Genomic DNA, 13,137 nt, shown 5'->3' on the forward strand with positions numbered 1-13,137 from the left:
GATCTTAAAAATTCCAAAGTACTACAATGTCATAAAAATCCATTACTAAACAATAAAAATATTAGAGTAAGAAAAAAATATTTTGATTAGGGATAATTTTAGTTGGATAACATACAGACCTTAGGAATTGAGGTTAGAACTTTGCATTACTACATGAACAGATTGCAGTAAGTTATTTAGAAGTTTACAGTATTAAGAGAATCTGTGGCAACGCCAAGACCAGGAATGATCAGACATGAAAAAATGTTTTTAAGTCTATGATTCATTTACACTACCCGCTAACCTCACAAAACAATTGCTTTCTCAATATCACCTTCTATGAAAAACAAACCTGAGAAAAGTTGGGGGGCATAAGAAACAGGGGACCCAGGGGAAAAAGCATCCTTAAGAGGTAGCAATTCTTGTTGGAATGTTCACATGCAACAAAATCATGAAAACATTTCACTGCAAGTCCGCAACAAGTATGTAGACTCCCAGGATAAGAAAGATAGGGAAAACAGTCAATTTCAGAAGAAATGATCCCTCATTTCACACTGGGCATGAGAAATGAGTATGATCCATTATTCTTACTGGTAGCCGTCAGAGAGGAGTCGTCGCCAGGTTTCCTCGTACTAGCTGTGGTACTGTAGAGGACCTCACTGCCGGGGGCGTCTGTGGGGTGCGTGGAGCCTTCAGTGCCCTGCCCTGGCTCCATATCTGAGGACAGAGGTGGCCGAGTTGGGTCTTCGTGGTAGGCACCATCAGGAAAGGCAACGGCTGTGTACCATGATGGTTTAATCAGCTGTAAATTCCTTGTGTGTGCTGCTGTGCCCCTCCCATTCCCACCACCTTCAAGTCTCCTGTTCACTTTAAACCACTGCTACCCTTTTCTCACCATGAAAGGGGATGAGAAGGGGGACCTCCTGTCTTCCTGTACATCATCTCTGCTCTCTCAATGATCAGACATTTTCATTTGCTATTCTCATTGACTCTTTTACTTAATCCAAAAGATTCCCAGAGACAGTGGACACAGGGAAAGGACATAGAGACAGAAGTCAGGAAAATTCCTGGACCTGCATCCCAGGCTGACCACAGATCCTTATCTTCAGGAACACTGTCAAGTGCTGCTACAGTGTGTTTTATGTTACAGATATCAGTACTGACAGTAAATAAACCTTTCTGAAGGCATTGCATCTCCTTTATTGCTCAAGACTGAGTGGTGACAAGTTACAGAAAAGAGCTTATAGCTCTTTTTCATTGTTCTGTTCATGGTAGTCACAAGACTAGATTTTCTCTCAGAATCAGCTTCAGATTTTGGCATTACTGAAGGATTTTACCTGCTAGAATTACTTTGTGATGTGGTGTGCAATGAACCCACCACCCACACTGTTTTCTTCCTAATATGCAGAGTAGACTTTAAGTTTTTTTAATTCTAATTGGATCATAAAGAAGAAAAGAAAACAGTCTTTTTATTTATTTTCATTGTCATCAGCTTTCCAGCTTCATTTCCTAAGCTGTCCTGCTTTTTCAGAATATCTTGTTAATGCTGTATAATGGCAGGAGCAGTGAGACAGAAGAGATACAATCAGAGCAACCATAAAAGGAATGTAACTAGTTTTCACAAAATCAAAAACAGGTTCTGAGCATTGTCTGTTTAAGAAAGGGTTAAAGTTACCTTTCCTCTTATTTCAGGAATAAGTCATGTGTTTCTCATATCATGCTTTTAGAACATTATTTTGATGGTATGAATGTTACATGTTATACGAGACTGCATCATGATGTTGTGTCATGCCAGTTTTGTAAATTCCTTTTTCTTATCATTCTACAAATCAGAGGGACAAATGCTTCGATAAAGTCTATGAAAAGAACACTCTTTCCCCAGATGAATATTCAGAAATCAAAAGCATTAGCCTGTTGATGTGCAAATATACAGAAATCTGAATTCAACTTTATGGTAAAGCCTGCTTGACACCACCAAATAACAGAACTTATGTAATAAGCCAGGTGCAAGTCCACATTCATGCTTCACTAAGCATCAGAAAGCACTAAGAGTGGTGTTGGTAAGTGAAAAATTAGTGTTTTCAACAGAACTAAAATTGAGACCTTCTGTCTCACCACCACCCAGTGCGAGCACAGAGAAAACTAATCACCCTATAATTTTTATCATTGCCTTAAAGAGATCAGTAAGTTACTCCTCTGTACAAGTTCATGCAATATCTTTCCAAGACAGGCCATCTGAGAGACAGAAGTGAAGAAATACACATAATTGACATTATTATTACTAGTACCTGCAGTGGAAGACTCTTTTTCATGATTATTCTCTCTGGAAGGAATAATTCTATCCATTATAGCAGGTTGTGTAGTATAATCCTCTCCCTGGTCCCAGCCTGGATACACCAATGGCTCTTGCACTGAGTTGTTCTGTTTGGCTCCATGGCTGGAGACCATAGCTGTTATAATGATGGTGAAGCAATTATGAACTCAGTATATAAAGATCCATTTCTCATATTATTCTGCTCTTTGGTTCTTGTCTCTATGACAAGCCTTGCTCACGTGTCTACTACATTTAATGGTAAAGAGAACTAAAGCAGATTTGCTTCTCATTCTGGTTTATGTTTAGAAAAGCTGCCTACTGTCACCAATAGGACTGACTCCTTCCTCAAACTGAGTATGAGCTTTTCAGAATCAAGATCTCTCATTTTTTTTCAGAATTACTTCCCCAAATCATGCTGTTGTCTTTGTACTGGTTGAATATCAAACCAGTATCCACTGATGCAGAATTAAGAAGAGCAAAGGCAGAAATAGCTGCAAGAATATGACCCACCAGTAAGATTTTAATCACAGAATTTGAGTGTATTGACTATATCCATTTTTTCCCCCTCAAAATTTCACTGTTTTATTAGTTGCAGCATGTCCAGGAAAATAGACAAGGAAGTGTGACATTCACATGCTGTAGATTTGTGAATGGTGCACACAACAAATAAGACAGCTTTCAGCTGGAGAATATTTGATATTGCGGTTATTTAGAAAAATATGATGTTGTCCGTATCAACCAGTCTGTAGTTTTTATTAGACAATCACAGCAAAAGAGAACCTGAATCTTATTTATATAGTTATGCCACTCCTTAACACCCCCAACCCAATCAAAAAACACAAGAAAGTCACCACAGCATGTTAAAATTTTAATTGCAACTAGGCCAAATTATATTGCTATAGTGGTATTGTATAGTATAGTATTTATACATATATCAGTAATACATTTTATTACATCATCAGATTTTTAAAGGATGTTGATGAAACATCTGGGGTTGATAACTTAGAGGAATGTGGAATTAGGGTCTGCTGAAGCAGTGAGCTACACAAAACTTTTGCTAATAAGATTACATTTAGTTGAATGAATTGATCCACTTTCTACAGCATCTCAAACCATGTTTATGATATGCTTGACTTCAGTGACCTGTATTTGGTAATCTGCAAGAGCAGATGACAACTGTGTTAAATTCAATATTGGCAGTGCTTAGTACAGCACATCAGTCATTAATCAGTAAACTTAATACACTCACAGGGACAGAAACTAACATATGTCAATTTTCAGTTACTAGCTTTATAGTATTTTATCTTTTATGTTTCAATTGCTTCAACCAATATGAGAGAAGTCTCTCTTGTTCCACTCTGTGCTTTGTTTTCTTTCCTTCATCACAAGTACATCTTCTCATAGTTCAAAAGTGGGGTGAGTAGATATTTTAGATAAAAACTTTTAGATATAATTGCCATATTAAAAAAAAACTGGGGAAAAAAAAAGCAAACAAGACTAATAATGACTTGCACCAGGGGAGTGAACACAGCTCCCAAATATGTGAAAAATATAAAAGATGTTATTTTTCTATTTGAACATTCACTTTTTCCTACAGATATAATCCTGGTATATAACTTGTTAAAACCTTGTGACTGCACGACACAGAACACAAAATATAGGAGTCAGTTACAGAATGAAATCTACTATAGGTCTTGACACACAATCCAAATAGGAGAGAGAACAAACCTCCAGAAACAGGACTGAATAATAGAATAATTAAAAGAGACCATAATATAACATCAGAATTGCTCAGGTTTACTCACAGAATTTCTGTTACAGCCTTAGAATACTAAATTGTTAGCTTAAAAAATCCTAAAACTAAAGCTTTAATAAAACCTGATAATTTACTAAAATGTCACCTGTAATATTACCTGTATGAGAAGATTCCTTTTCAATATCATTTTCACCTGCAACAGTAAATTCATGTTGTTCAGTACTCCAAGTGGTATTTGCAGGATTTTGTTCTTGACTGATCCATCCAGAATGAACACTGTTCATTAATAGCGGATGTTGGGTTGGTCCTTGACGGTTTCCATTCTCACTTGTAACTAGTGCTGATAAGACGTTGATTGAATCAATAATGATCAAAATACCCAACACCAGTCATTTTATTCTCACCTTCATGCTCTACACAAGAGTGCTTGGCTTTTGTGTTTTGGCTTTTTCTTTTCATCATTGCATTTGATGTGAAATGAAAGATGAAAGAAAACTAAAGTCCTTTGGAAACGCTATCACACAAAAGCGTCACCAGGATCAGAAGAAGGTTTAAGTGTGCTGGAAAGTATCCCAATGACCAATGGCAGAGAAAAGCTATAGGAGAAGCAGGGGAGGAACACCTAGAAACAACAGCTTGCATCTCTAGTTCATGTTTATTAATACTAACTTAACTGTTGAGTCTGTGTAATCTGGGGTTTTGAAAGTGAAAAAGAGGAAGAACTTTCTCTTTTGAATCAATATCTCAATTACACATTTACAAGGCTTATTCCAAGGCAATTGTTATTTCTTCTGGGCCTGGTTGAATGAAATAAGTATGTTCATATATTCAAAGTTGAAAGCATACTTGTTTTAAACTTAGAAATAACTAAAGCTCTTACTGGTAAAATAAATTCATTCTTCACTCTTTAATTTGCTGTTGTTTACATAGGAGAAGACGCAGCCAGAAATGACCTGATGTACCACCACCATAAGAAATTTTCTAATTAACATTAAAAGGCTTAGAAAAGATACATCAGAAAAAAAAAGGAACACCTATAACACTAAGATGAACATTAGAGCTCACTGTGAAATATATTTGCCTTAGGTATCAGAAGTTTCCGTGAGTGAATATATTAAAGGTAAAGCAAAGGTCCTTAAGCAGAGCATGCAAAGAATGAACTAGACCTGCTACATATGCACTAAGTCACCAGCTAGAGAAACCTACGCTATTTCCCAAAAGCAGCCAAACTGGAGGAATATTCATCTTCACATTCAGGCAATGAAATGTTCATAAAGAGGGTATTCATGCAAATATTATTCCTTATTTTTGTAATTAAACCTAATAGATATAGATTATCTTGTTAAAAAAAAAAAAAGTTAAAATTAACTAATGTATAAATACAACTGATCTAACCATACTCAGAAATAAAAGAAAGTTATCACAAAAATTATTTCTGGGTGATTATAGCACCTGTTCTGATGCCCATTATATAAACTTTCACTGCTCAAAACAATCTCAGAACCAGAAAGACAGGTATCTATCTGTTGAAGGCAAATCATATAAATGCAAGAACTACCACAGGATGTAGAAAATGCTTGTTTTCACAGAGGAATAAAGAGGCTGGGCTCTAGTACAAATAATATAAAGGCATTGTACTGAACTGGGGCTAATGGTATGGGAAATACAACCAGCTGCACCATAACAGTGTTATACTTCACTGAATTACATCACAAATCTGAATATTATCTGAAACGCTTAAATGCTTTACCCCTGCCAGCAGAGCTAGGATACTGCTCCTCTTCATCTGTGTAGGCAGAGTTCCAATGATCTTGTGTGGAGATTTCCAGAGGTGTTTTGTATTGCGAGTCCACAGCTGTTAGGACAATGGAGGATTCAACGCTGACCATGCTCTACATCTACTGCTATTACTCTACTGTTAGTGTATGCCATAAAGATGACGGAAAAGGGAAATTCATGCATAGCTTAACTGTAGTCTCTCTACTCTTATCAAATCATTTTACATAAAACCAGTTGATCTTTTCCTTGCATCGGACAGATGTAAAGTTTCCCAAGAAGAATGAGGAAAACAAGCAATAGAAGAACAACGTATAGCAGAAATAGTGCAAAACCATTACAGCTATTATAGACTTTAAAGGCAAGTTTGAAAAATAATGCTGGACTAAAGAATATGGTAGATGTCTGAATACATGTAAGCATACTTGCTAAGTACTCAAGATGTATTCAGATTTATGTTAGAATATCCACCACTGAGCTCAAAAGCTATAGTCAGCAAAAAACTGAAGCACCTTGACAGGCACCAGGAAGCCAATATTGCTAAAGAAAGTTATATTAAAATTGAAAAGATAAAATATAACTTCCACAAGAGTCTGAAGAGTCACAGTGTATCAGAAACTGTATACACTTTCACCCATGGAGCATGCAGACACCGCTAGGCCATTGAAGGTAGTTGGAATGCAATACACTGTGTGGAATAAGTCACCAATGTGGAGATGCAAAGATAAATAAACACCAGAAACAGCCAAAACTTAGGCAAAAGAGTAAAAAATCCCAAAGCAAGTGACTGATTTATTTTGTATTTTCTTCTAAAAATGAAGACCACCACTGAAAAAAAAAGTCCACTGTTTTCAGAAAAATAAAAATGCGTATAAACAGCAATTATAAACACTACTGTGTAAAGAAGTGCACAAAAGATGCATTAAGATGTGCTCAAGTTAAAATAAATGAAAGGGCAAAAAAGGAACTGATTATTATCTTTGTACAAATAAGATTGTTAAAGTATAGTCATTAATGGCAAAATCTATACTGAAAAAAAAAAAAGGGCTGGGGGCATTTCCTGGTCATAAGGCCACACAGCAGACTGCGTGCTTCAGTGATGCACAGCATTCACCTTTGATCCTCACATGTGGTGGTATTCAGGTTTTGAGACAAAATGATTTTAGGTATGGGTGGGTTTTGAAGTTAAAAAAGAGCTATCAGATGATTACTGTGGGACTGTTCATATCAGGAAAAAGGATATGTATTAGAATATCTGAGTTGTAGTATTGGATCATGCCTGACCATCTGAGTCACAAAACAAATGAGGTGATGTTAGAAGAGTGCATAGGAAGAGTGTGGAAGGCAGCAAATATGAAATTGTTTTGTTCATACTTCCTAATGAGAAAAGCATTTGGGGTTTGGCCTCCCAAATTGTGCCTGAAAATCTTATCCCACAGACAGGAAGCCTACTATAGAATAAATGTAGATTATAAATAACATGAACTGGAATTATTTTAATACTGGTTTCACAAAAAAGAAAATAATAAAATGAAAAGTAAACATTTCTTTCTCGGAAAATCATGAGTGAATGCATGAATTCAAATAGGCATGAAACATGATAAAACAGATATTCATTCTATCGATATGGACCTCATATGATTTCTCCAATTGCAGAAGTGTCATTTTTGAAGGAACAGTTGATGAGAAGAACATCCAATTTTCACACAGTGTATGTGTGGCAAAGGAGGAGGAACATCAGGTAGGTCAGGAAAAAGAAGCAAGAAACCACCAAAAGAGAAAGGAAGTTCCTTACTAGTACTTGGAGCATACTCGTTCTTGGTCACACTCCTGTCCCAGTCTGGAAACACTGTTGGGTAAATCATGTCTTCTGAAGAGTCTTCATCATCTGAACCATTGCCACTTGAGATCACATCTGCTGTGATGATGTTAAATCTGCCATGAAGCCAGCACCATGCTTCCCATAGTCTGTATCTCCTCCTGGTTCTTCCACCCACAAGGGATGCACCACTCTGCCATGGGCCTGCTGAACCTGCCCCAGTGTGGCTCTTAGCTACATTTCGGTGCCCTGTGCGTGCTTGCAGCACTACCCATGCTTCGTCCTCTTCTAGCAGAGTGAGCATAGTGTACTGGCTTGAAAATATTTTCTTCCTCTCCCCCACAAATCCTTCTCTTGGAATAGTCTACTTCTAAATTGCCTCCAACAGGAAAAAAAGAAAAACCCAAGTATGTCCTTTATAAAATGACTCACATACTCATCACTTTCAGAAACACGGAATATCTCTGCAGTACATGAGCCATGTGGACAGCTGCTCTATCGCTACTAAAATTAGTCAGTGAGAGGTAGCCCAATACTTTGCTTTTCTCGCTTCTAACACATGGTAACGAAAAGCAGTGACATACACCACACATTCAACCCCCCTCCACTCAATGCTTCTGAAGCTTGCTGCCCCGGTGCCCTGGTTATTCCGCCCCTAACCAAAGAGCCCCCTTAGCATTACATCCTTTACCCTTGGTTGCTTGCGTGGGTTCTTGCGTCTTCTCTGCAGGGTTCAACCACCACCAGTGGTTTGAGATCAGATCCCACTGAGCTTGGGTGGTGGCTTTCTCCAGGTTTTCACGATGAGGTCCTGGAGCTGTTAGGACATGGTTCATTCAACCAAGATCTTGTTATTATTTCTTGAGAAGCACTTTTCCTCCAGCAAAGTCAAGTCCACTAGCACCGGCACCCTGAGCATGCTCAAGCCACTGAGATGGATGTGAGTGCAAGACGAATGTATGAACCTGTGGTTTCATTACATTCCTCAAACATTTAGCCAGATGCGAACACTAGTGGCAGTTCCTAGAAAGAGCATGGTCCCTTGAGAAGATTCATCAAAAAGTCCTATGGAGCTTTACTAGCCCTTCACATTCAACGAGGTTAATGAGTTCCTCACAGGCTTTGCCAGCAGGAGAGAGCAGATAACCTTAGATAGACTCCAGAATGAGGAACATCCACCAAGATGATGTAAAATCACACACAAAAGGAGAAAGAAGTATTCATGATGTGTAAAAAGGACACCCAGAAATAAGCACACCCATTAGTTTAGCCTTCTTTTCTACTGAGAACCCCATGAAGCCAATGCTGCCAAGGACCTGGGCTCAGGACTACAGCCATTCCACTCAAAAGACACATGCACTCCCTTTGGCCTGATGCTGTCAGCAAAATCCACACCAGAAACACTTTCCAGGTAGGTGTTCAGCATAGCATGGAGAGAGAGGCATAGCTTTACTCCTGTCACATTACCACTGCACCATATTTTCTTAGAACATAGCATTTCAAATAGTAATGTTCCATAGATTTCTGACAGGCATTTAAGGATGGAAAGAGATTTTTGTTTAGAAAAATTACATGAATCTACAACCTTTTTGTCTAGTGTGTGAAGCAAGACAAATAAGTATTGGCATGAAAACGGAAACAATTGTGCCATATGTGTAGAGGCTGGAATCTCTTTCCAAAGAGGAATTATTCCTTGAGATACAACATGCCATGAGGGAAGCCCACAAATAAGATATAGAGGCAAGGTGTCAATTCTAGAAGCCATGGAAGATCGTGCTTCTAGGGATATGGGCCTCAGAAATCTAAATGAGTATTTCCCGTGGCACAGGAGGTGTGCTTGAAACAAGAGATGAACAGGAGAGCATCCAATTTTCACACAGGGTATGTGTGGCAAAGGAGGAGGAACATCAGGTAGGTCAGGAAAAAGAAGCAAGAAACCACCAAAAGAGAAAGGAAGTTCCTTACTAGTACTTGGAGCATACTCGTTCTTGGTCACACTCCTGTCCCAGTCTGGAAACACTGTTGGGTAAATCATGTCCTCTGAAGAGTCTTCATCATCTGAACCATTGCCACTTGAGATCACATCTGCTGTGATGATGTTAAATCTGCCATGAATCCCTAACCCACAAGTCTTCTGCTGACCGCAGTTATGCTTTCCTGTCTCCCCTACATGCAGCCTTAGAATCACAGAGGTGAGTGTACAGCACTGTGCTTCCCATAGTCTGTATCTCCTCCTGGTTCTTCCACCCACAAGGGATGCACCACTCTGCCATGGGCCTGCTGAACCTGCCCCAGTGTGGCTCTTAGCTACATTTCGGTGCCCTGTGCGTGCTTGCAGCACTACCCATGCTTCGTCCTCTTCTAGCAGAGTGAGCATAGTGTACTGGCTTGAAAATATTTTCTTCCTCTCCCCCACAAATCCTTCTCTTGGAATAGTCTACTTCTAAATTGCCTCCAACAGGAAAAAAAGAAAAACCCAAGTATGTCCTTTATAAAATGACTCACATACTCATCACTTTCAGAAACACGGAATATCTCTGCAGTACATGAGCCATGTGGACAGCTGCTCTATCGCTACTAAAATTAGTCAGTGAGAGGTAGCCCAATACTTTGCTTTTCTCGCTTCTAACACATGGTAACGAAAAGCAGTGACATACACCACACATTCAACCCCCCTCCACTCAATGCTTCTGAAGCTTGCTGCCCCGGTGCCCTGGTTATTCCGCCCCTAACCAAAGAGCCCCCTTAGCATTACATCCTTTACCCTTGGTTGCTTGCGTGGGTTCTTGCGTCTTCTCTGCAGGGTTCAACCACCACCAGTGGTTTGAGATCAGATCCCACTGAGCTTGGGTGGTGGCTTTCTCCAGGTTTTCATGATGAGGTCCTGGAGCTGTTAGGACATGGTTCATTCAACCAAGATCTTGTTATTATTTCTTGAGAAGCACTTTTCCTCCAGCAAAGTCAAGTCCACTAGCACCGGCACCCTGAGCATGCTCAAGCCACTGAGATGGATGTGAGTGCAAGACGAATGTATGAACCTGTGGTTTCATTACATTCCTCAACAGCAACAAGATCCAATGTTTTTAGTGTAAGTGAAGTTTGAAACATTCTACTAAAGTATAAGATTGCGTTACCAGCTCTGAAAGTCCACTGAAGTCAATGAATTCAGCATAGCATTTTCAGGCAGATCAAAATAGGTAATTTATGTGCAATATGCCCCAGTATTTTGACAAAAAGCATTCAAAGCTAATAGAAGCATGCACACCACAGAAACTGAAATCCCTCAAGCAAGGCATTGAATGGTTTAACCTTTCTCTCTATTAAGTTATCCATCAATAAACGAGAAGCAAAGTTTGCAAGAAGAGCTGCACTTCAAATCATACACATATTCACCAAAAGAAAGCAAAATAATTTTCATGTTTCTCTGGAAATATTTTTATTCTGCCAGTTCCTCACAAGGAATATTTTTACCAGCACTTAGACCATCTCACTTCTATATCTTGAAGATGAAGAAAAGATATCATGTACTTTTTTTCATTCAGAAAAAAATCTTTTAAAATTCAGTTAGAAATATACCTTGAAGACTAATATCAAAGACACCAGTTTTGATCAATTTTTGTGCAATATATGAAAGCACTGGAAAATACAAGGCCTAGGAATCGAAGTTCCAATAATCAAACAGGATGAACTGATGTTATTCAGCCTGCAGTAGTTACGTTTTGCTTATCTGTAAACTCCAAAGTGTACAAAGTGTATAGACTTCAACTCGGAAATGCACTTTGTCAAGGTTTAGCTATTTTGGAAGCAAAAGGTTTAGCTATTTTGGAAGCAAAACCTAACAGATTTTGCCTTCCTGAAAAGCTGTCCTTGACTAAATAAATACTGTCTCTTCTCACAGTCTCTAGTTGCTCCCTAAAAATAGTATTATTAGTACTATTCTGACATTTGTGTCAGAAAATGGGAAACCTGGATGTTCAAAATCTGATCTCTGAGCAACAGATCATCAAAAGCCAGGTAGCCTCAGATTTGGAGCTTTAGGATGGAACTGTGAACAAAATGATAATGCCAAAAAAAATCAATTAACAAGAAAATAACTGAGTAACTAAGTAATTTCCATCTGACTTGCTGTAATCACAGCAAAATTCTCACCTCCACCTGCTTTCCACGGCAAGCCTTAGGAGCTCATTTTCTAAGTGATGAGTATATTCATGGCTTCCCTCCACATAAAAAATATCAATGCAGATGCTTTCCTGTCATATCAGCCAAAGTATGGACAAAAGACTTTTTTAATTGATGAGATTTTTTTCCCATGGAATGCCCCAAACAAAATGAAAGGAAATTCCACCAGAGCATTAAAATATCTATTTTATATGGATGAAAGAAAGCAGTTGCAGTCACTTTTCAGTAATTCGCTCTGATAACTTAGGGAAGTATTTCATTGATCAGCAACAGAATTTTATGACATCTGATCCATGGCACATCTACAGATGAACTATAACTTGTTAGTAACAAAAAGAAAAAGTTGTTTCAGACAGGAGAAAACGTCAATGGCAAAGAGCTAGCACTGTATTAATCTGGACCATAAACTTGATGGAGAACATCATCAATAATGTCCAAAACCAAGGAAATAATGAAAGGGGATCATCTGAAGAACAAGGATTTGTGGCAGTTGTTCACTTTAAGCCCATACCAAAGAAATGTTTTGATCAAGCTAGACACCTTTTCACCAAACTTTTAGTTTACAAATAGTGTGTGGAATAGGTGGAAAGCTACTGGTTTTGTTTGAGACTTTCACACACTGTAGAATTAGATGGATGTATCTTTAGCCACCTATGTGAAGATATATGCCAAATAGTTTTCATTACTCATTTCTTAATTTTCTACTTTCCTGTCTGTGGGATTTTTCACCGGGAAATTAAATTGTGGCTAGGATATTCCAATGAGCTTGAACTGCTGCGCAATGTGAATAGCAGACATTGGGGTATGGCTTTATTGTCTTTTTCGGTTGTTCTCTGTGTAACTTTCTCCTATGCGACTGAATATTTGATGACTTCTCACAGAGATGCATAGCTTATTCTTCTGAAAGGAGTGCTAAATTCCTGATTTGTTTGTAATGCAGTAAAATTAAATGAAATGGGTCTGTCTGGCTTTAAAGTGATGTTTCTGAGTAATAGCTGAAGCTATCAGAAAAGGCCAGGTGCAGTACCTTCATAGTCTTTTTTTTCCCCAGAGAATCACTCTATCAATTCTAAACCAATAAGCAATCATGCCAATGCTATCACTTGTGTGATTCATATCTATCAGTATTGACATTTTTTATTACATAGCTCTATAGTTATTTTGATCTTTAAAATACTAAAATACCTCTAGTTTTCCCTCTGTAAAATAGTCATGCCCATGAGAGAGAACTGTTAGCAACAGAAATGGACATACATATTTAGGATTGATACATTTGATAATCAAGTAGTAAAAGGAAAACCGAAGGATTTCCTG

General features: G+C 38.3%; 2 protein-coding genes across 11 annotated transcripts in view; both read right to left on the reverse strand.

Annotated features, from left to right (window-relative positions):
• The window catches only part of CD44 (CD44 molecule (Indian blood group)), a 58,921-nt gene that overhangs the window by 14,487 nt on the left and 31,297 nt on the right, over positions 1-13,137 (reverse strand). For 3 of the 10 annotated variants that reach the window (XM_037395117.1, XM_037395112.1, XM_037395110.1), the window contains exons 7-10: positions 5,800-5,904; positions 4,207-4,389; positions 2,268-2,429; positions 571-756 (exon numbers count right to left, since the gene is read on the reverse strand). The exons of 2 other annotated variants lie outside the window; for them this stretch is intronic. In XM_037395117.1, the coding sequence (XP_037251014.1) occupies positions 571-756; positions 2,268-2,429; positions 4,207-4,389; positions 5,800-5,904 (636 nt within the window). The remainder of the gene's footprint in view (positions 1-570; positions 757-2,267; positions 2,430-4,206; positions 4,390-5,799; positions 5,905-13,137) is intronic. 5 more of the 10 variants (XM_037395116.1, XM_037395114.1, XM_037395111.1 and 2 more) reach the window with 4 other exon arrangements.
• LOC119151317 lies at positions 5,915-10,516 on the reverse strand. Its single transcript, XM_037395121.1, has 2 exons — positions 9,847-10,516; positions 5,915-9,762 (listed from the first exon to the last, which is right to left on the reverse strand). The coding sequence occupies exons 1-2, from the start codon at positions 10,019-10,021 to the stop codon at positions 8,924-8,926; spliced, it is 1,014 nt and encodes a 337-aa protein (XP_037251018.1). The 5' UTR covers positions 10,022-10,516; the 3' UTR covers positions 5,915-8,923.

This window comes from Falco rusticolus, chromosome 7 (assembly GCF_015220075.1).
Source record: "Falco rusticolus isolate bFalRus1 chromosome 7, bFalRus1.pri, whole genome shotgun sequence".
NCBI lineage: Eukaryota > Metazoa > Chordata > Aves > Falconiformes > Falconidae > Falco > Falco rusticolus.

Coding starts and splice junctions, on each gene's coding strand:
- LOC119151317 (XM_037395121.1), bottom strand. CDS start 10,021: ATGCTCACTCTGCTAGAAGAGGACGAAGCATGGGTAGTGCTGCAAGCA. Junction 9,763..9,846: donor ACTATGGGAAGCACAGTGCT/GTACACTCACCT, acceptor CTTGTGGGTTAG/GGATTCATGGCAGATTTAAC.